The sequence below is a fragment of the Exophiala spinifera genome, assembly GCF_000836115.1.
Source record: "Exophiala spinifera strain CBS 89968 unplaced genomic scaffold supercont1.7, whole genome shotgun sequence".
NCBI classification, from domain to species: domain Eukaryota; kingdom Fungi; phylum Ascomycota; class Eurotiomycetes; order Chaetothyriales; family Herpotrichiellaceae; genus Exophiala; species Exophiala spinifera.
The window spans coordinates 1,808,582-1,827,175 of NW_015622519.1; the positions used below are offsets into that span (position 1 = coordinate 1,808,582).

At 52.5% G+C, this 18,594-nt stretch overlaps 9 protein-coding genes across 9 annotated transcripts; 5 read left to right on the forward strand and 4 right to left on the reverse strand.

Annotated features, from left to right (window-relative positions):
* Positions 1-74: 74 nt before the first annotated feature.
* On the forward strand, positions 75-1,688 carry PV08_09652 (uncharacterized protein; the record flags this gene model as incomplete). The annotated part of the gene is made up of 1 exon (XM_016383968.1): positions 75-1,688. One exon carries the CDS (start codon positions 75-77, stop codon positions 1,686-1,688), a length of 1,614 nt encoding a protein of 537 aa, XP_016232591.1.
* Positions 1,689-2,429: 741 nt separating this feature from the next.
* PV08_09653 (uncharacterized protein) lies at positions 2,430-2,792 on the reverse strand (the record flags this gene model as incomplete). Its single annotated transcript, XM_016383969.1, has 1 exon — positions 2,430-2,792. The coding sequence occupies one exon, from the start codon at positions 2,790-2,792 to the stop codon at positions 2,430-2,432; it is 363 nt and encodes a 120-aa protein (XP_016232592.1).
* A 601-nt stretch (positions 2,793-3,393) lies between these two features.
* On the reverse strand, positions 3,394-4,659 carry PV08_09654 (uncharacterized protein; the record flags this gene model as incomplete). Its single annotated transcript, XM_016383970.1, has 6 exons — positions 3,394-3,680; positions 3,754-4,045; positions 4,095-4,176; positions 4,233-4,444; positions 4,499-4,569; positions 4,626-4,659. 6 exons carry the CDS (start codon positions 4,657-4,659, stop codon positions 3,394-3,396), a joined length of 978 nt encoding a protein of 325 aa, XP_016232593.1.
* Positions 4,660-5,293: 634 nt separating this feature from the next.
* PV08_09655 (uncharacterized protein) lies at positions 5,294-7,581 on the forward strand (the record flags this gene model as incomplete). Its single annotated transcript, XM_016383971.1, has 2 exons — positions 5,294-5,617; positions 5,674-7,581. The coding sequence occupies 2 exons, from the start codon at positions 5,294-5,296 to the stop codon at positions 7,579-7,581; spliced, it is 2,232 nt and encodes a 743-aa protein (XP_016232594.1).
* A 618-nt stretch (positions 7,582-8,199) lies between these two features.
* PV08_09656 (uncharacterized protein) lies at positions 8,200-10,410 on the reverse strand (the record flags this gene model as incomplete). The annotated part of the gene is made up of 1 exon (XM_016383972.1): positions 8,200-10,410. The coding sequence occupies one exon, from the start codon at positions 10,408-10,410 to the stop codon at positions 8,200-8,202; it is 2,211 nt and encodes a 736-aa protein (XP_016232595.1).
* Positions 10,411-11,204: 794 nt separating this feature from the next.
* On the forward strand, positions 11,205-13,341 carry PV08_09657 (uncharacterized protein; the record flags this gene model as incomplete). The annotated part of the gene is made up of 6 exons (XM_016383973.1): positions 11,205-11,528; positions 11,661-11,753; positions 11,857-12,391; positions 12,492-12,703; positions 12,804-12,865; positions 12,957-13,341. The coding sequence occupies 6 exons, from the start codon at positions 11,205-11,207 to the stop codon at positions 13,339-13,341; spliced, it is 1,611 nt and encodes a 536-aa protein (XP_016232596.1).
* A 757-nt stretch (positions 13,342-14,098) lies between these two features.
* PV08_09658 (uncharacterized protein) lies at positions 14,099-14,963 on the reverse strand (the record flags this gene model as incomplete). The annotated part of the gene is made up of 2 exons (XM_016383974.1): positions 14,099-14,724; positions 14,873-14,963. 2 exons carry the CDS (start codon positions 14,961-14,963, stop codon positions 14,099-14,101), a joined length of 717 nt encoding a protein of 238 aa, XP_016232597.1.
* A 505-nt stretch (positions 14,964-15,468) lies between these two features.
* PV08_09659 (uncharacterized protein) lies at positions 15,469-16,490 on the forward strand (the record flags this gene model as incomplete). The annotated part of the gene is made up of 2 exons (XM_016383975.1): positions 15,469-15,648; positions 15,717-16,490. 2 exons carry the CDS (start codon positions 15,469-15,471, stop codon positions 16,488-16,490), a joined length of 954 nt encoding a protein of 317 aa, XP_016232598.1.
* Positions 16,491-17,185: 695 nt separating this feature from the next.
* Positions 17,186-17,524, forward strand: PV08_09660 (uncharacterized protein; the record flags this gene model as incomplete). Its single annotated transcript, XM_016383976.1, has 1 exon — positions 17,186-17,524. One exon carries the CDS (start codon positions 17,186-17,188, stop codon positions 17,522-17,524), a length of 339 nt encoding a protein of 112 aa, XP_016232599.1.
* Positions 17,525-18,594: the final 1,070 nt, after the last annotated feature.

Sequence of the window (18,594 nt, forward strand, 5' to 3'; positions counted from 1 at the left end):
AGCAGTTGAGACGTTCTTGATCGTGTCAATTCGACTCATGATTCTCTAAAATGGCTCACCACCTGCCCTCCCCCATGACGCCGATGCCCAATACTTCCCCCAGTCTACCTGCACTAGGAGAAGAGGGAGAAGACCACCACTTGGTACCATTGCTCAGCGGCCAGCCAGACAGCGATGGCAGCGACATTGGCGCGCACCAACATGCGCAGTCTTTCCCGATTTTTAGTCAATCAGGACGACCAACTGCAGATAAAACCACTTTAACCACCGCGTCAGCTCTGGCTTCCTCTCTACAAACGTGCCTTCCCATGACCTGGACCTACCTACAACCAATCTGGCTTGTCATTCGGCCGAGGATGTTTTCTCCCGCACGAAAGCGAAGGATCACCCCGACCTCGTGGCTCGATGGCCTCCGCGGGATGGCTGCCTTCATCGTCGTCATCTATCACCAAAACCTTCTTGTCTACTTCTTCCGGAACAAAAGTTGCCAGGCATGGAAACAAAACGACCCTCACCTCTGGCAGCTACCAATCTTCCGGCTGGTCTGTAGTGGTGGCGCTATGGTCGACGTCTTTTTCGTGGTCAGCGGGTATGCGCTGAGCTACAAACCTTTGACCCTGGCAAGAAACAAAGAGTTCACCAAACTCCATGCTTCTATCGTCTCCAGCCTTTTCCGCAGAGGGATTAGGCTCTATTTGCCGGTGGTATTCATCACTTTTGTCAACGCGGTTCTCGTATTTAACGAACTCCTGGTGCTCAAAGATACCACCGCTCAAAGGACCTTTCTCTCTCAGGTCCACTGCTGGCTCAATGACCTTATCACCGGCATCAACCCGTTGAATCTCGACAGGTACCACACCGACGACAGGGTCGGCCTTCGTTATGAACCTGTTATGTGGACGATCCCCTACGAGTATCGGGCATCCATCGTCATATTCGCTGTCCTCCTGACGCTCGCCAGGGCGCGGCCTCTTTCTCGCTTCCTCGTTCTCCTCTCTTTGGTCTTGTGCGCCATAGTGGCTGGACAATGGGACATGTTCCTGTTTATCTCTGGGAGCGTGTGCTGCGAGGTCCATCAGTACATGGATCGACTCAAGCCCATGTCGGCAGCGACTTTACCGCGAGCCGAAATGGACGAGAAGGCCACAGATTCCCTTCGAGTGAGCACCACTGCTCGGAACGTCATGTCGGCCTCGGTGGTGTTTTGTCTCTTGTACGCCATCACCATGCCCGACAGGCATTTCGGGGTCGGCGACATTTCCATTCATGGATTCCTCTCACGCACCATGCCCGCTTCGTGGAACAATCTTCCCGACACGGGGCGCTTCAGCACCTGCGTGACCGCGGTGCTCCTGGTCCTTTTCCTGGGCCAGTCTCGCCTGTGCCGCCGAGCATTGTCGTCGCGCTTCCCACAATACCTGGGAGACATCTCGTTCGCCATCTACCTCATCCACTTCTCCCTCATCAAGACCATGGGATTGCCCCTGCTGAACGCCATACGGTCGTTCCGCGGCAGTGCCGCCCCGCAAACACCCCTTGACTCTGGGCTGGGCGGATGGATTGTCCTCTTTGTCTACAGCCTCATAGCCCTGCCGACGCTGTTCTGGCTCGGCGACTTGACCGAGCGGTACATTGACAAGAAGAGCGTCGCTCTGGCGCGATGGGCCGAGACGAAAGTGCTTGAATGAGCCAGCTGATAAAAGAACCCGATTTATTAATGCATGTGTGAGTACGTACCTGACCAGCTCGGTAACTACCTACATGACTACCTAAAAGTATTAAAGTTATCCAAGTTAGGAATAGAGGACTGTTCTACGAACGTTGATTATCCGAAACACTACCATTTTCTTGAAACTCCTCGTACGTGGACGATAGATGGATGGATGGGCCGTGTCTACTCGGTACCTCGCAACCCTTGGCATTACAACTTGGGATGATCTAGAGGTTGAGGCTGTGTGCAAGTCTCCTCTGTACTAGCGGGATCACCAAAGGTCAAGAGTCCGTAAGAATTGGAAAGCAAAGTTAGAAAGTTCTATAATCTAAACATGCAGCTTCTGGCTTTCTAATAAGAAAGGATCATGCAGTTGCTTTTTTTTGGTGAATGGATGATGATGATGATGATGATGTTGGTTTCTTTTGTTCCTTCGTCCGGTCGATGATAAAATGCCCCCCCTCAATAACTAATCATTCCTTGCCATAATAACAGTGTCTCAAGCTAGACTGGACTGGACTGGACCGGACACTCACTGACTTGAGTAGCCAGTTAAGCACTAGAGTCTATCTAGCCTCTGAGAGAAGAGAAGATCCTCCCCATTTTGGATTCATTCGTTTTTGTCTTGTCTTTTGCCCTGACTTTCGACACGATCATGAGCGGCTTCGTTCGTGTGTGCGTGTGCCTGTGTGTTTGTGCGTGTGTCAAAACGTAAAATTTAGACAGTCTTGTTGTTGATGCCCTTGAGGTACACGTCGAAGATGAGGGTCGAGTTCGGTGGGATGTGGCCTGGGAATCCGCGGTCGCCGTAGCCCATGTGCGCCGGGATGATCAAGGTGCTCTTCTCGCCCAGCGACATTTGCTGCACGCCCTGGTCCCAGCCTGCGATGACGCGGCCGACGCCAATGGGGGTCTTGAAGTCGCCGCGGCCGACGGAGCTGTCAAACTGCTTGCCCTTGTTCTCGTTCTTTGAAGGGTCGTACAGCCAGCCGGTGTACTCGATGGTCACGGTGTCGCTTTGCTTGGGGAAGTCGGTCTGGTTGCCCTCTTGGACGAGCTTCTTTTCGAATTGGGTGGCCATTGTTGCGAGGTGGGGAGGATGGAGGATGAAAGGACACAAAGGGCCTGAAGTGGTGGTGGTATGAGGGAGAGAAAAGAGAATAGAGAGACTTTGACGACTGAAGTCCTTTTCAAGGCGATCGCTGAGATTGGCTACGGCCTTGCTGCGATGTTTTACGTACGAGCAGTTATTATGCCAGTAGAGTGAGGGTTATAGTTTTATGCAAGGGGTGGAGGAGAGAGTGGGAGGATGAGATGGCGGGGTGAAATTACTCTTGTACTCCCGCTTTATTAGTGAGAAGATCTCAAATCCTGGCAATTGCGTCATTCCCTTTTCAGCACAAGCCCCAGGGTCAGCTGCTGCCGGACTAGCCTGATTTGGCTAGTGCGTTCTGCTGTGGCTCAGCCACCGTTCCGAAGTTTCAGCATCGCACGACACGCGCGTACCGAGTACCTGGTGTGGATGCAGAAAGGGACAGCCACAGACCTACAGTACAACACCCTGCCAGCTACAAGCACCATCACTCGTGAGACGCGTGCTCACTGCGAGTACCAGGTAAACGAGCGCTTTCTCCGCAAGATCAACCTCCGGCCGTATCTACTGTACGGACCTCAACCCATGTTCATGCCTGGGAAGACACCAACTCCTCCGGCTTTCCATCCCAGACCCTGGTAAGAAAGCTCTGCATGTCATCAAAATGGTGGTCCGGAAATAGCTGGTTAAGTTCGTTTGACACATCCCACGCGCCTTTAGAGCAGCTGAGGAGTATCCCGATGGACACTGTCGTTGCCATGCCATTGGCTTGTTCTTCGGATATTGATTGATGGCGTTTTGCGAGAGACCACGATGTCTTAAGAACACCAGCCTCCAGGTCCTCCGACTTGACTTTCTCTATGGTGAATGGACGGCCTGCGGGGTCGTCATGTCAATCATCCTCGCATGCAATGGACTTGAACACGTACGAGTACGAACAGACACATACCTCGGATTTCTTCTCCGGTCGCGATGATCTGAGCAACCGACATTCTGTTCCCGGATATTCCCCCAACCTCTGGCCACTGACCTTGATAGTCTACGGCTCGAGCAACGAGGGCAGCGACATCTTTTGCCGACGTAAGGGTCATGACGGCGTCTCCATGACCCTCTACCATTAGTGCTCGGCAGGATTGGATGTCAAAGACGCTTCGCAATGGGTCAATGTGCTTGGATGTTTTGTAAGGAAAGGCAAGGTAATCCAGGAATAACCCTGGCTGGAAGAGAATGTATTCGAGGACCTTGGAAATCCATGAGAAAAGATTCAAGACTCTGTGAAAGCAAACTGACTTTGGATTCAGTGTTGACTTCTCTCAGATACTCTCTGATTTTCTCCTTCCCACTCCACCACGGCATGTTAATCGTTCCGGCGCTTCGAAGAAATTAGTTGTCACTCCGCAGCATCAGCGGCATTGTCCGAGACATTACCTTCCGTATTCACTTGGCGCGAAGCGCTTGACACCTGCAGCGATCGCCGCATCGATCAATGTCTTCTGAACCCTACCTTCGGGGTCCGAGAGCGGTTGTATGAAGGAAAGGAGGGTATGGAATCCTCGAAGAGCTTCCACCAGAGAATTTTGGTCGCTGTAGTCCACTACACGCCGTTGGATACCTGGCAAGTCATCATTTGGATGAGTCTCCTAATATCAATGAGCACCGTCGCCTAATTGTGAGTGGTTGTCGGAGGCACCAACATTCCTGGTCAAGATCGTAATATCGTGGTTACGTGTAGCTAGTAGAGCATCAATGATCTCTCTAGCAACCTCTGTGGAACCAAATCAGCACTGCCTGTTTCAGTCTCGGATACGTGTGGTTACGCACGCCCCGAACCACCTGCTATTGCCAATTTCACCATACTGGCTGGACAGGGGCAATCGTTAATACTTCAGCTTCACTGTTGTCAATGGTTCGTATCCGAGGAGAAGAAATTGATTCAAGTTAGGAGCGAAGTAGTCAAACAAGAAAAGCACCCTTAGAGTACCAATATCGAAGTCACTCCCTTTTAAACTACCAGAACTAGTCACCAAGCAACGACTCCGCCGCGGAGGAGCCTCATTGCTGCCGTACCCGTTAAATTACCGCGGGCTACGTTGCGAGACGATATTGCTATCATTGGCCGCACGACCACCGGACAGGGCAAGGATAGACCGTATCTGAAAGGAGTTGACAGCTTCAGCTTCAGGCACGATCTCGGTAGCAGATACTCCCTCCGTAGGGAGAGACGCATATCGAGGGCACATGTCCGGGAGAGAGCTTGTTCGCAAGAGGAAGGTCTGTCGAGGGACATCTCTTCCTCCGCCGCGGCGGAGATGACTTGAGTGCAGGACAGGTACACCACTCCACCAGCCAAACATGGATATGCTCTCAGGACAGGAGACGCTCTTCTGACAGGACTGCGGCGGCCTCAAATGCGGTGTATCGAAGAAGACTTGATTGTATGCCGCGGGGCTTCCTAAACTTCCGGGAAAAATGGCCTGGCCAAAATCACAATGGCTGCCTCTCTCTTCAACAGCGACATGAAAAAATCACCCATGTTCAAGCGCAGGAAAATCCGTAAAGGCACGAACAGCTGCTGGGAATGCAAACGGAGGAAGACCCGGTGCACTTTCGCCAATCCTAACGAGTCAATTTGTGACGGGTGCAGAAGCCGTGGAGTTAGCTGCATTAGCCAGGCATTTCAAGACGATGGCGAAGCGGTTTCCAACAACTTGGCGAGGCTCAACCGTATGCAAGCAGCGATAGCCGAGCTAGAGCGCCGTACTGGGACAGACACAGCGCTTCATGATACGCAAGAAGCGGTAGCCAAGACAACGGTGAGTATTGTAAGTTTGCACATCGAGAGTATATCTCCTGCTGACCAGGGCATCAGGGGCGTCCGGAAAGTAATGAACGAATCGGTCCTATGTGGAAAGGAAATGGATACCTCGGTACCGGCGCCGCTACTTGTCGTAATGGTTCAACTGAGAAAAGTCTGGACGACCGTTGTGCCGGCCTTCTTGCAGGTTGGCCTAGTCAGCACGAGCTCGACCTCATCACGAGTCTTGACAGCACAGTTTCGGTGCTCTTCCACGGCACAGTCTTCTCGCCATACTCTACCTTCCTCAGCGAGGCTCTACCAAAACTCAAAGAAATCTTCAGGCTACCGTCTCAAGATTCCCATCCAGTCCTCATGGCACGCAAGTTGTTGATGTTAGGTTCCTTTCTGCAAGGCATTGCTCCAAAAACCATCAAAGGACTTGGAGCACTGGGCGTACGACTCCTGGAGATCATGACCAACGCAGTCGAAACTGCGTGTAGGTTGGTGACCAGCAATGATAACCTGGTCTGCTCTGTAGAGGGTATTGAATGCATCATGATTGAGAGCATGTATCACAACAATGCAGGAAACCTCCGTCAAGCCTGGATGACCAATCGTCGAGCTATGACGGTGGCACAGGTGTTGCGCTTGCACGACGGGGACTCACGACGTGCCTCTGCCCTCGAGGTCAAAACTTGGAACCGTGTTGATCCAGAGTACATCTGGCTTCGCTTGGTAACGTCAGATCGCTATCTATCACTAATGCTGGGTCTACCTCAAGGATCTCAGGAAAGTCCATTTGCCTCTCCAAAAGCCCTGGAAGCCTGTCCGGCATTAGAACGACTAGAACGCCTCTTGTCTCTCGTAGCAGGACTTATCATCCAGCGCAACCGAGAAGACTTGCATGATCTTGACGCGACGCACAAGATAGATAAGCTACTGCAGGATGCCGAGTCCTCGATGCCAGCCCAATGGTGGCTTCCTCCAGAGTTTGGTTTCGTTGCCAGTTCCGACACAGATGCATTCCTCGAGACTATTCGCATCGTCAATCACTTCTCACACTACCATCTTCTCGTACAGCTCCATCTACCCTTCCTGCTGCGATCATCGGCCGACAAAATTTATGACTATAGCAAAATCACTGCTGTAAACGCCAGTCGCGAATTACTTTCCCGCTTCGTACGGTTCCGAAGTTCGAGCGCAAGCTCGACATATTGTCGAGGTATCGACTTCCTTGCCTTTGTGGCAAGTGCAGTGTTGTGCATTGCCTACATCAATGTTCGCAGACAGGACGGCAATCACGTCGGTGACTCCGTGGCAACCTTTCAGTTTCTTGTTCACCAACGGCTGACCGATCGTGGGCTCATGGAACGCACACTTGAGATGATGGAGTCAATGGCTCAGACCGACAATGACGACATTGCTCTCAAAATTGCTCGTATTCTAAAACGACTGCTTACCGTCGAGGCGGCAGTGGCAGATGGGGGCAACTATAACGCCAGTCTGACGTTCACTCAGGCGGACCACGATAACCTTTTGAGTGGCGATGGCCCCGATACCAGGGTTGACGTGTTACGTGTCGACATTCCACATATTGGGACTTTTCAGGTAGAGCCAGCTGGATATGTGAGACGAGGACCGGGATCCCGCGAGGGGACTACCCGACCACCGTTGACGACGACAAGTTCAGGCGCAGCCGGCACCCTTGGTAGGGACGCTTCTTTCACTTTGGCCGAAGGAGACGTCCCACTGAGAACGCCACCGCCGGTGACTTTTGCCTGTGATTCAACGCACAGCAGCAGCCTGAGAGAAGAACTGCTGCCGACAGGGTTAGACCAGACATTTCAGGGGTTGAATGGGGGAGATGTTGATTTTGATGTAGAAGGCCAATTCATGCCTGTCTCGGATGACTGGATGTTACAAGGGGTTGACATGGTCTTGTTTGAGAATTTATTTGATGGTCAGCGTGAATTACCTTGAATCATGGCCTCGGGAGACGAGTAAGCTGACAACAGTACTTCCATTCAAATTCCACCTTGATAGACTATGCACAACTTTTATCGAGCACAGGGCTAAGAACAAGATCCCCCGTGGCGAAGAAGGTCTTGGTGCCAGACGCGCGGGGACATGTACGGCGGGCATCAGTCAACCGAAGAGGTTTCCTGCGGGCTATCGTGCCGTTCTTGAAGAGGGCTGAGGAACGATAGTCTAAAAGAAGTGAGAGTGAAAGTGGAAATGACAATGAAAATGAAAATAGAAGGGCAAATACGAAGGCAATGATACTAAAACTACGAACCCAGCAGCAATGCTGAGCGGGCCACGCGAGTCCTCGGGCTTTGTTTTAAAACCGTACTCGGTCGTCCTGAAGAATCGAAGAATACTTCAACACGAATGACCCTCTCGACTTATTCTGTCCTGCCCAATGAAAAGAAAGGCACCGTGACGTGACGTGAATGTGAGAACAGTGTATCGATATCATAGTGAACCAGTGAATAGTATTTCTATGCCTCATGTATCTACACTTGGGGAACCGTGCATGGTTTACGAACGAGCGAGAGGAATGACGAGTGCACTACATTTAACCGGGACCCAAGGTATCTAGCCCAAACATATCCACTCCCTTTGAAAATCGAACCCTTCAACGGCCGCTCTTTCATCAGTGCTCAACAAGAAGCTGTCGTAATTGCCCATTTCATCATAAACATTACCGAAATACTCGAACTGGAACATTCCCGTGCGTTCATAGTGCTCATCTCCTACCTTGCGCACGAGAAGCGCAATGCCAGACAGCTTCCGCGCGTCATCGTGAGGCACGAGCAGCACGCATTTCTGGGGCCGTTGAACAAGGGCCACATGAAGGTCGTCGTCGTCCAGTCCACCTGTGTCGGAGCAAGCGTACCCAAGAGACACAGTTGCGTAGCGTACCTTGCCTCCAGGAAGTCGCTGCACGGGTACGACGTATCTCTGATCCTTTCCCGCAGAGGGACGATAGCACACTTGCACCATGCAGGTCAGCGCGTGTAGTCGTATGTATAGCGACAGCGGGAAAATGCCGTCGTCAGGTCGACTGCGAGCCACAAAGCCCTCCCAACTGACGGTCGTCGTGCCGTCTCCCTCCAACAGGAGGGCTTCCATCTCGTGGTCGACTTCTCTGGAGATGGAGCTGGCGCGAAAACTTCCCGTCCAGCCGACCCAGGACCAACTTGGGAACCCGCCCGGTCTCCTGCCCCTGGGTATCCAATGAGCCCACAGGAGTGCGGATACGAAGGAATTGGTGGTGGGAGGTCCCGTGATAGCGAGACCTCCGTAGCTGCGAAATTCCAGTCCCCTTTTATCTACTCTTGCGAAGGCTCGCAACACGCCCGCAATGGCATTGAGGCCATCGGATTCGAAGCTCATGCCCTTGCCGGAGTATGCTGAGAGAATGGCCCGTATCTGGTCTGGGTTCTCGCGGGATGAACCTCCGGTGACGAGCCAGTCAAAGAACCCCGTAGAGGAGTCCATCCTCGTGCGAGGTCGGTGCGAGGGGTCCTCGAAAGGTATGCTCAGGGTTTCGACGCACAGCATGTTGCGGCACAGAAAGTAGACCTTTTCGTCGGTGAAGATGAGCCGGCGGCGAGACAACAAGGCTTCCTGGAAGCACCAGGCACGCTTCCACCATGAACAGGTGTGCATCATCGAGTCGAAGTCGGTTAGTGTAGACGCGAACACGTCTTTTCCGACAGTCGCGTACGGTTGTTGGGTCCGTTTCCTGGCGCCTACACCTGGAAGGCCGTACTCGATGTCACCACCGGCGGCCGCGACGATGACAAGTTCGGCACCGCTGTAGATGACATCCATCTTACTGATTTGCTCTTGCAAGAGTGGCGGCGGTATGCAATATCTGTCGACCCAGAGGTAGCGTAGGCCGAGTTTCCGGGTGACCGTCATGGCGTCACGGATGGTCTGCGGGAGCAGTCGCCACACGACGGTGTCTCCTTCGAGTTGCTCTTTGACGCCTCCACGCCCCCATACGTAGCTCAACGCAGCGTACTTCCGACGCGGCATGGCATCTACAAGTTTTGGAGGTAGTGCCAGACAGTCAATCAGACGAAGATGGGGCACGGTCTCTGTGGGCAGAAAGTCGCAAGTTCCTCGGTGGTTCCTATCACAAAGAGCAAGCCATGTCTCTATGGTGTTGTAGTTGATGGTGTTGGGATCAATGAGCACCGGCATCAAATGGTCGGAGGGTGATGCGGCGCTCCCGTCTCGGCCATCTGCGAGGCCGATACAGGAACCAGAGCCGGCTAGTTGTGCAAAGTTAGAACGTGGCGCAGATGAAGGAACGAGGTACCAGAACTTCGCCGTTGTTGCTAAGTGTCCGGAGCTGCGTGATTGAGGCAGCTTGACAGTAAAGGTCAGCTCTCGCAGGTCGTAACGACGACCCTGCATTGGGCCGTTGATCGATTGAAAGTCCTCCGAGTGCATGCCAAACAGTCTGCACATTGGACAGTCCGCATCCAGCATCTCGGCAGGATATCCCCAATGCTTGCCTAGGAGACTGTTTTGATGTCCGCCTGAGCCCTCCACCAATTTCCGAGTATCTCGCACGCCCGTTAGCGACCATCTCCAACAACGTAGGCAGACTTTTCCCTTGTCATCCTTGGTGCACGCCTTGGATCCATATGGCCCACCTACCAGGGTCTCTCCAGTTTGTTGCGGCTTTCGGTAGGGAATCGAGACCTGGAAAGATGGATCCTTGAATATGTTCGCAGGGTTGGCAATGACGCCCAAGGCCGACACTGAAGATGTTTCACGTAGGCGATACATGTGGAAGTTGCGGCATGCAAATCATCTTGAGGGAAGACAAGTCTAGTGATCCTCCGACCCCAATAGTGACTGATTCACGATATGGCGTATGATGAAAGATGACCAATTCAGCGATGAACCCTGACGGTAAAGCTGGCCTCGAGGTGACAACAGCACGCTTTAGCCTTGTCACCTGATAAGGCTGGGGCAGGGGGCCTTACAGAAAGACGACGCCCTTCTTTGGACAAACATCAGATTCTTTGCGCAGGTCAACATCATGCCGAATGAGAGCACCGGTCCAAATGAGGGATCCATTAGAAGACCGGCTACCCTCAGTCTCTTCGTGAGTAAAGTACCCACGAGATCACTAACCATCGTGAGGCCAACCACTGGCGCATGGGAGGATCGTGCTGCTGGAATGGCGCCATGATTCAGTACTTCTGAATGTGCAAATCAAACAGAAAAGGCCGATGTTGGGGAAAATAGTACCCACCGTCGTCTCCTCCAACCAGAATTCCAGTAACAATAGTTTTAATCAACGCGGTGCGGCTCCCGAAGCAACAACAACCCCAGAAAACCACAATGTGGGGCATCTTGAATCTAGATCGGAGAATGTGGGGAGTTGGGGGAGCGAGAGTCTTGTCATGGTCTTGATAGTCTTTAATTCTACCTAGTAGTAAGTCCTTGGTCGACAGACAGACCTCTCCATCGTCACAGTGCCATACTCAGAGCCATTACACCTCATCAAATTGTCTCTGCTTTAGGACACCGGCAGATGACGCCCATGTCCGGCCTCATCGGAGCATAAGACTGCAATGATCAATATACCCAGTACCCTCCTGACGGCCCCGCCCGGCTTCTCACTCTTTGTCGCCATCGCCTTTCTGTCAGTGGTCGCCGTCGTCGCGTGGGAAGTGATTAGTATCCGTGGCCCGCGCACGCCCAAGGGACTCAGAAGACCACCACAGCCGCCGGGCGCGACTTTGCTCGGTGGCCATGCTCATCTCTGGGGTGCCCAAGTGGGCAACAACCCCAGTCAGAATCCTCTCGTCAAGTGGGCCAGAGAGCATGGCGAGATCTACGAGATCAGAACCGGTGTCGAGCGCTGGGTGATTGTGAGCTCGCCGGAAGCCGTCAAGGTTTGTGATTGTCATGACATGCGTCCCTTTGCAACTTCACACACCCTCACTCGCTCACTTTACATGATACTCGTCGCGAGAGGAAAATGCTTATCAAATTTGCTAACACCCTTTGCCGTTTTTCCGAATCAGGAAATATTCGACAAGAATGGCTCCGTGACTGGAAGTCGACCGGCGCTCCGAGTTCTGAACCTGCTCTCTGGTGGCTACCGGATGCTGCTCATGGTATGTACGAGCTACGCATATGTTGTGTCTGAAGTCCTTGCGATGTTTCTGATTTGTTGTTGTGTCTCTGATAAGCTGTTCTAACTAATTCTACAACAAAAAGCCATATGGCAAACAGTGGCGCAATATTCGAGCCATCGCGCACCGCTGCCTGAGCATCAAGTCGGCCGACGCCATGAAGCCGTCTTCCAGTCTCGAGTCACATAGGTACCTGCTCGACGTCCTCCAGGACCCGGACAACTTCCTCAGCCATGTCAAAAGGTACACGTCGAGTGTCATCATGTTTTCCATCTACGGCCGACGCGTTCTCGATCTCAATGACCCTGTGCTGGGCGCCATCTACGATGAGCTCAGCCACTTCTCCGAGGCCGCGGGCCAGATCCACAACGTCGACAAGTATCCTGTGCTAGAGTACCTGCCGAGGGCTCTGCAGTGGTGGCGTCCAAAGTGGGAAGCGTACCACCAGAAGGAGGTCGAGCTCTGGATGGGTCTGTGGAACGATCTCAAAAAGCAGCTGAACGCCGGCGTTCGCACGGGCTGTTTCGCCGAAAAGTTCCAGGAAGAAGATTACCTCGCTATGGGCATCTCTGAAGTCCAGGCCGCCTATGTGGCGGGAAGCATGATTGAAGCAGGAAGTGGTATGTGGACTTTCTCTTCAGAAATGTTTTATTCGGCTCCTCGTAGCGGGCCCAGGTCAACCGAAAATACACCCGAGGCTTACTTTCGTATTATTTCCAGACACAACGCAGTTGTCCATGAACAGTATGATCCTGGCGATGGTGGCCTATCCGGAAGTTGTTCCCAAGGCACAGAAAGAACTCGACGCCGTAGTGGGAAATCGTCTTCCCCAGTTTGAGGATATGTCGAATCTGCCGTACATTCGAGCAATGGTCAAAGAAGTCCTCCGCTGGCGGAGTGTCAGTAACGACCACGTCCGTCACGTCACTTCGGTATGTCGCTACAACGCCCCTTTTCTTTTTCTTTTGCTTCACAATCTAGCGTCAAACTTCCCACGTCGTATGAAGATGATTAACTCTGGGTTTGCCACAGGGCGATCTTGTTTACAAGGACTATTTCATTCCCAAAGGTACCTCGGTAGTCATCAATCACTGGTAAGTCCGGTTCAACATGTGTCTGGATTTTGCGACAACCGGATTGTGCAGAAGAGAAAGCTGACCTTGTGTGAACTCTATTTTTCTTCAGGGCTCTGCACTTCGATCCAGAACTCTTCCCGGACCCGGAACGATTTAACCCTGATCGATTCTACAACAGTCCAGTCAACGGCCTCACGGCAGGAGAATGCATCCACACCAACGACGTCAAGCTTCGAGATCATTGGTCTTTCGGCGCCGGACGACGCGTGTGCGCAGGCTACAATCTGGCGGAAAATTCGCTTCTCATCTTGACGGCAAGGCTGCTATGGGCGTTCGACGTCCTTCCTGCCGTGGACAAGGTTACCGGTCAGCCGGTCCAGTACGATGTGTGGAATTATACCCCGACGAGGTTGTTTGGGCCGAAACCCTTTCCGGTTGCTTTCAGGGTTCGAAGCGAGGAGAAGGAGAAGATCATTCTTGCCGCGAGGGGCTAGTCTCTAGATGATGATTGATGAAGAGGACAGGACGAGGAAACGTAGCTCGCGGGGAAAGGTGATGACTCGGGACATCCAAAATGTACATGGAAACAACCAAGGCGACCGGTTGTTATTATCGTCGAAGTGTAGCAGGCATTAAGAACCCATATCCACTATGTCACAGTCCACAATTCGCACTGTGATCGCCCTCTTTTCCCGCCTCACCGTTGTGTTCCTCAGCTCACTCGTACTGTGCATACATGACCAAGCCAGCAAACTATATTGACGACTTACGACCGAACCACGTGCCGCACAAGTACTTCTGCGCATCCTGGTAGCCCCCCTACAATTGAGGGGGCACCGACTCGGGCGAGACTAAAGCCCGGAAACAGTCACAACCTCTTTGAGAATGGTACGCCTTCTCGATATTGACAATTCCATGCCGCACCCCGATGGAAGAGAGTTATAATTACGGAGTACAAGTACCAGGTAACCTGAGGGTACAATTTACCGAGTGCACGTGATACAGCCTCGTCAGGGGTATCTCAGCCTCGCCAGCCACCGTAACTTTTAGCCCTTCCCAGGCACAACACACGAATCTTGGCCTTGCCTGTGATCTGCCATTAGCAGACGAGAAACTCTTTTTTCTGATTCTCTTGATCACCACCGTCTGTGGCCTCTCACTCTCTCTATCACCATCACCATCATCATCTTTGACTCCCCCCATCACCATCATCTCCATGATCATTACGGCATTCCCAAAGATAACATTGGCTCAAGGGCCCGAATCATCTGTGCCGACGCGCTGGTCTGAGCCGGTACGTTGTTCTGCGCCGGTGCGCTTTTGAGCGCCTTTCGAAGCTCGTCGAGCCTTGACGGAAGCAAGATAGCTCGCATGTCTCTTCCTCCTCGACATCACCATTGCCTGCCATTTCATGACTTTTTCTCCGTACGACAGTGCGCGGCGGGACTCGATGACCTCTTCCTCCTTCTCCTTCTTTTCCACGTAAGCTTTCTTCATTCTCATCACCTGGCGCACGCTGTGGTAGTGGTACCGCAATCTCGCGCGAGCCTGAAGGTACTCGTTGAAGCGGGTAGGGTTGGTGCGGCCGATGACGTGCTGGAGCGAGTACGAAAGGGCGTCGGCGCGAAGTTTGGTGCTGCGTTCCTCGAACCTCTCTTCGAGCTTGGTGAACCACACGAGGGCTTGGGCACGGGCGAGGTTCTCGTAGCTCTCGCCTTCCTTGACGCCTAGTTCAGCGTTGGTCTCCCGAAACGCCGCCGAGCTGATGTCCCTCTCGCTGTTCCTGATGGTGTCGTCGTCTTCGGCCGGGAGAAGGGGTTCGAGCAATGGATTGTTCAGAGCGTCGATTTCCTTGTTGAGGAGTTCGAATTTGGTTTCTACCAAAGGGAGTTTTAGGTCAGTGCTGGTCAAGTTATTCATTCCATTGGCTTGGGCGTTCTGGCTTTTCTTTCTTGTCGCCACTTGTGAACTACCGCATGCGGTGGTCGTGGGAGGGCATGAGGTAAACGATGATATTCAACTTACCGTCTGCCTCCTTTTGCACGTTCCTTGTTCTGAGATATTCAGCGGGAAGAGAGGGCGGTAACGGTGGCAACGTGGGCGTAACAAGATCCATTGCGTCCAGATCACTTGTTCAGATGTTGCGACAAGAATGCGAACGTCGAAGAAAGAATGCAGCGTAGAGAGAGATAATGGGATTTGGCCGCAATGAAGTTATGAACTGACGACGGATGCAAAAGAGAGGGTGACAAGGCATTGCTCGCTGCCTTTGAGCCATGTGTGAAGGAAAATTAACGCGACGGTGAGCGTGAATACAGGCAGTCTTTTGCTTCCTGCACGTCGCGGTGTCGCAATTCCTTCACTTACTCAACTATACAGATTTAAAGCTTGTCAGAGTTCAACGATTGAGAAACATCTCTCTCTCTCTCTCTCTCTCTCTCTCTCTCTCCCTGATTCTTGAGAGTCTGTCGCGACCACCTTCCTCACAAACTTGTGCTCTCTCTTCCTGTCCTTTTGAAAGTCTATCGCAAACACCTTCTCTGTGATCCTCTTCTTTGATCGCAAACACCTTCATACAACTGTCTGAATGAAACAATCGTCGAGCTGAACACCACACCACCATGAAGCTGTTACCTCTCCTTGCCCTCTTACTGCCCTTGCGCATGGCTTTGGCACAGTATCCCGTTTTTTTGATACCCGAAGGAACCGACAATAAGGTATATGAACAGCTCACCCATGCATTTCAAGACGCACTCAAGCTTGCGAGGACGGCAGTAGCACTGGCAGATCCATGTGATCCGGTAAGAGACACCGCACACACTCCCCCAAGCACTCAAAAAGTCCCATCATTTCTGACACCGACAAATAGGCTTTTCGGAGATACTTTCAACCACAGGATTTCATCTTTGTACACAAGGTCTTTAGGGCAGTTGCAAACATCCCCTTGGACTTGACCATTGACAGCCAGAATGTCGAACATGTGTTGAACACCGGATCCCTGAACCCTAGGTACAGCCAGCTAAGCATAGCGTACGGAGACAATCCCAAGTGGTCGGAGAGAACATGTGAGATGCAATTGCCCGGAGATGGGATATTTGGATACTTGTATTTTGCGTCTCCCTTTGGTTACATGTCTCTCTGTCGAGGAACTTTGTTCGAGCGATTCTTGACTCTGGAGGACACGTTCAATCCGCCGCCATGGGCTAGAGCGAACAACGACCCGAATGGGCAGCCTTTACCCGGATGGGGCTGTGATGGATTCGGAGACCACGACAATAGCTACATGGAGGTGCTTGGTTCCTGGGTTCTACACGAGCTGATGCATTTCCAACCGCTGTTTTACGACATACCGAATTGGAAGGCCATCCAGCACACTGGCTGGATTCGTGACTTCCCCGATGGCGCCACACCAGGCATGTCAGGAGGCCCGCCAAACGGATACGGACCTTACTATGCACGACTGATCAATGCACTTCCTCCAGATCCTGTCATGGGACTGTCGCAGTCCGTTGGGAATGCCGATAACTATGCCTGGTATGCATTGTCAAAGTATTGGTCGCTCACATGTGGTAAACCATTTGGCCCCTCCAACACACGGGAGGATAATGTAAATTTCTCGAAAAGAAAAGCACCGCCGCAGTAAGGGAGGGGCTGCTGTGAGGGTTGAGAGACCAAAGAACAAAAAAGGTGGTCCGTTGATGCGAAAGAAGCGGACACAAGAACTTCTCATAGGCCGTCTCGAATTGGGGTGATTGTGACCACCAGGCCGTCTCATTCACTGTGTTCCTCCAGCGTCAGAGCTAGAAATTAGTAGAAGATGAATGAAAACACGATGAAACAATAACTCTTGGTATGATCACTTTAGATGCTGGTAGATTGCCCAAGGTCTACAGGCACGCTTGGAGGCAGACGCTGGCAGTCCAGGCGAGGTCCTTTTAGTCTATTTCGGTCCACACAGGGTAAGCTTAGCCTCGACCTTTTCCTCCATCCTAGTCAAATATCAGAACAACAAGAAGTCGGGTTCGGCAAAAGACAAAAGAGCGATCGTTTGATCTCTGGGGGGCCGTAGAAACATCCAGACCCAGAGAAAGACCGCCGAGCCGACCTCAGAAACAGGATAGCCGTCCTACCGAGGCAGTTCCATGCGGTCGAGGAGGGAGGTGATCAGGTCGATGTCGTAACCCTCCATGATGATGGCTGTCGAAAGAAAGAACAGCAAAGGGAGCCATGGCCGGCGCCCTCCGAGTATCCCGGACGGGTAAGGACAAGTCCACGCAACGTTACTAGGAGTCGGAGTTGAAGAAATCGGCTCATGACCCCCAGGCTCGGGAAAACGCCATGGACAACATTCGCAAGCTGGCCAGAGACCACAGTCGCGCCCCTATGCAGTCGACCAGCGGCGCCCACGAGGGCTTTATCACCTCCACCACGGGGCCTTGGATGCGCATCAATGACAACTATGCCGAAATCAACGTTGGAAGGCAGATTGGCGACAAGGACAGCGTGTTGCCCTTCTGGAAGAACCTCCTTCGACTTCGGAAGAACCATGCCGATCTCTTTACCTACGGCGAGTTTCGCCCCGCGGACGCCGGGGACGACAGCGGGTTGGCCTGCTTTCAAAAGGCATCTAGCCACAGTGAAGCTCTGGTTCTGCTCAATCTGTCTTTGGACCTGTAGCTGGCGGCATTTCGGTCGTGAGTGGGTTTGGCGCGGCAGTGACGTCGTCTCCTGTTTGAATGGCAGACTTTTGGTAGACTGGATGAGGTGCGCTGATATGCGGCCCTGATGCGGCGGCTTTGGACGACGACGCATTGACACCACGCTGCTCTGCCAGCAAGTCTGTGCGGATCGACGAATGAATGTTTCGTGACCTCACAACCTGTCGCGCTCACACGCGAAGAATCTTTCGATAAAAGGCGGTTCTGCCCTTCCAAATATTGGCTTTGTTCGTCCGAAATCGAACATAGCAACAATGCCGATGATGAACACAGATCCCTCTCCGCCCATTGAATGTGCGCACACCCGGCGCAGATCGTCCGGGCCTTGGAGCTAGTAGCAGCGCCCGAGTCAACGACACAGTCGAGACGTCAGAGAGTTCCAGAGGTGGAGGTTGAAGTGCCACGGCGAATACACCCGGAGCGCCTCTGTCGACAAGCATTACTTGGTCTCTGCCTCCTTGGCTGATTCCATCTGCGTCTCAGAGCCGACGTTGATCCAGGAGGGTTCATGACAGCGCTACCAGCGTCAGAAGTTCTTAAATATACTAAGTATGCCCGCGAGGTGGGCCGGATGAAAGTGAGAGCTGGCTGCTAGACGAGAGCGAGGGCGATGAGGCGATAGTGTGCAAGCACAAAAAGTGAACATGTGTCTGTCGACGAGCTAATAGGTAGATACTACCGACTTACCTGTGTAAATGGAATCTTCGTGGGTGTAAGACTTGACCGTTTGTGTCCTGCGAGCGAGAAACCAGTCAATCAATGAAGGCATTGTACGAGGTACTGCTCTGTAGCCCATTGACTCCTATGTAATTCGCCGCTTGTCTGAGGAATCGAGGTCCTTTGTGTTGTCCTCGATCTCCCCCTCTTCTTCTTCTTCTTCCTCCTCCTCCTCTTCGGGTATTTTTCACTGTCGCTTGTCTCCGCAAAATCATCCCGCACAGATTTAAGACGAACTAAAAGCCCCCGTAGTCTGCTGTAACTAACTCATCCAGGCAGTCTGTTATCAGAAGCCCAGAAACTCTACTACTC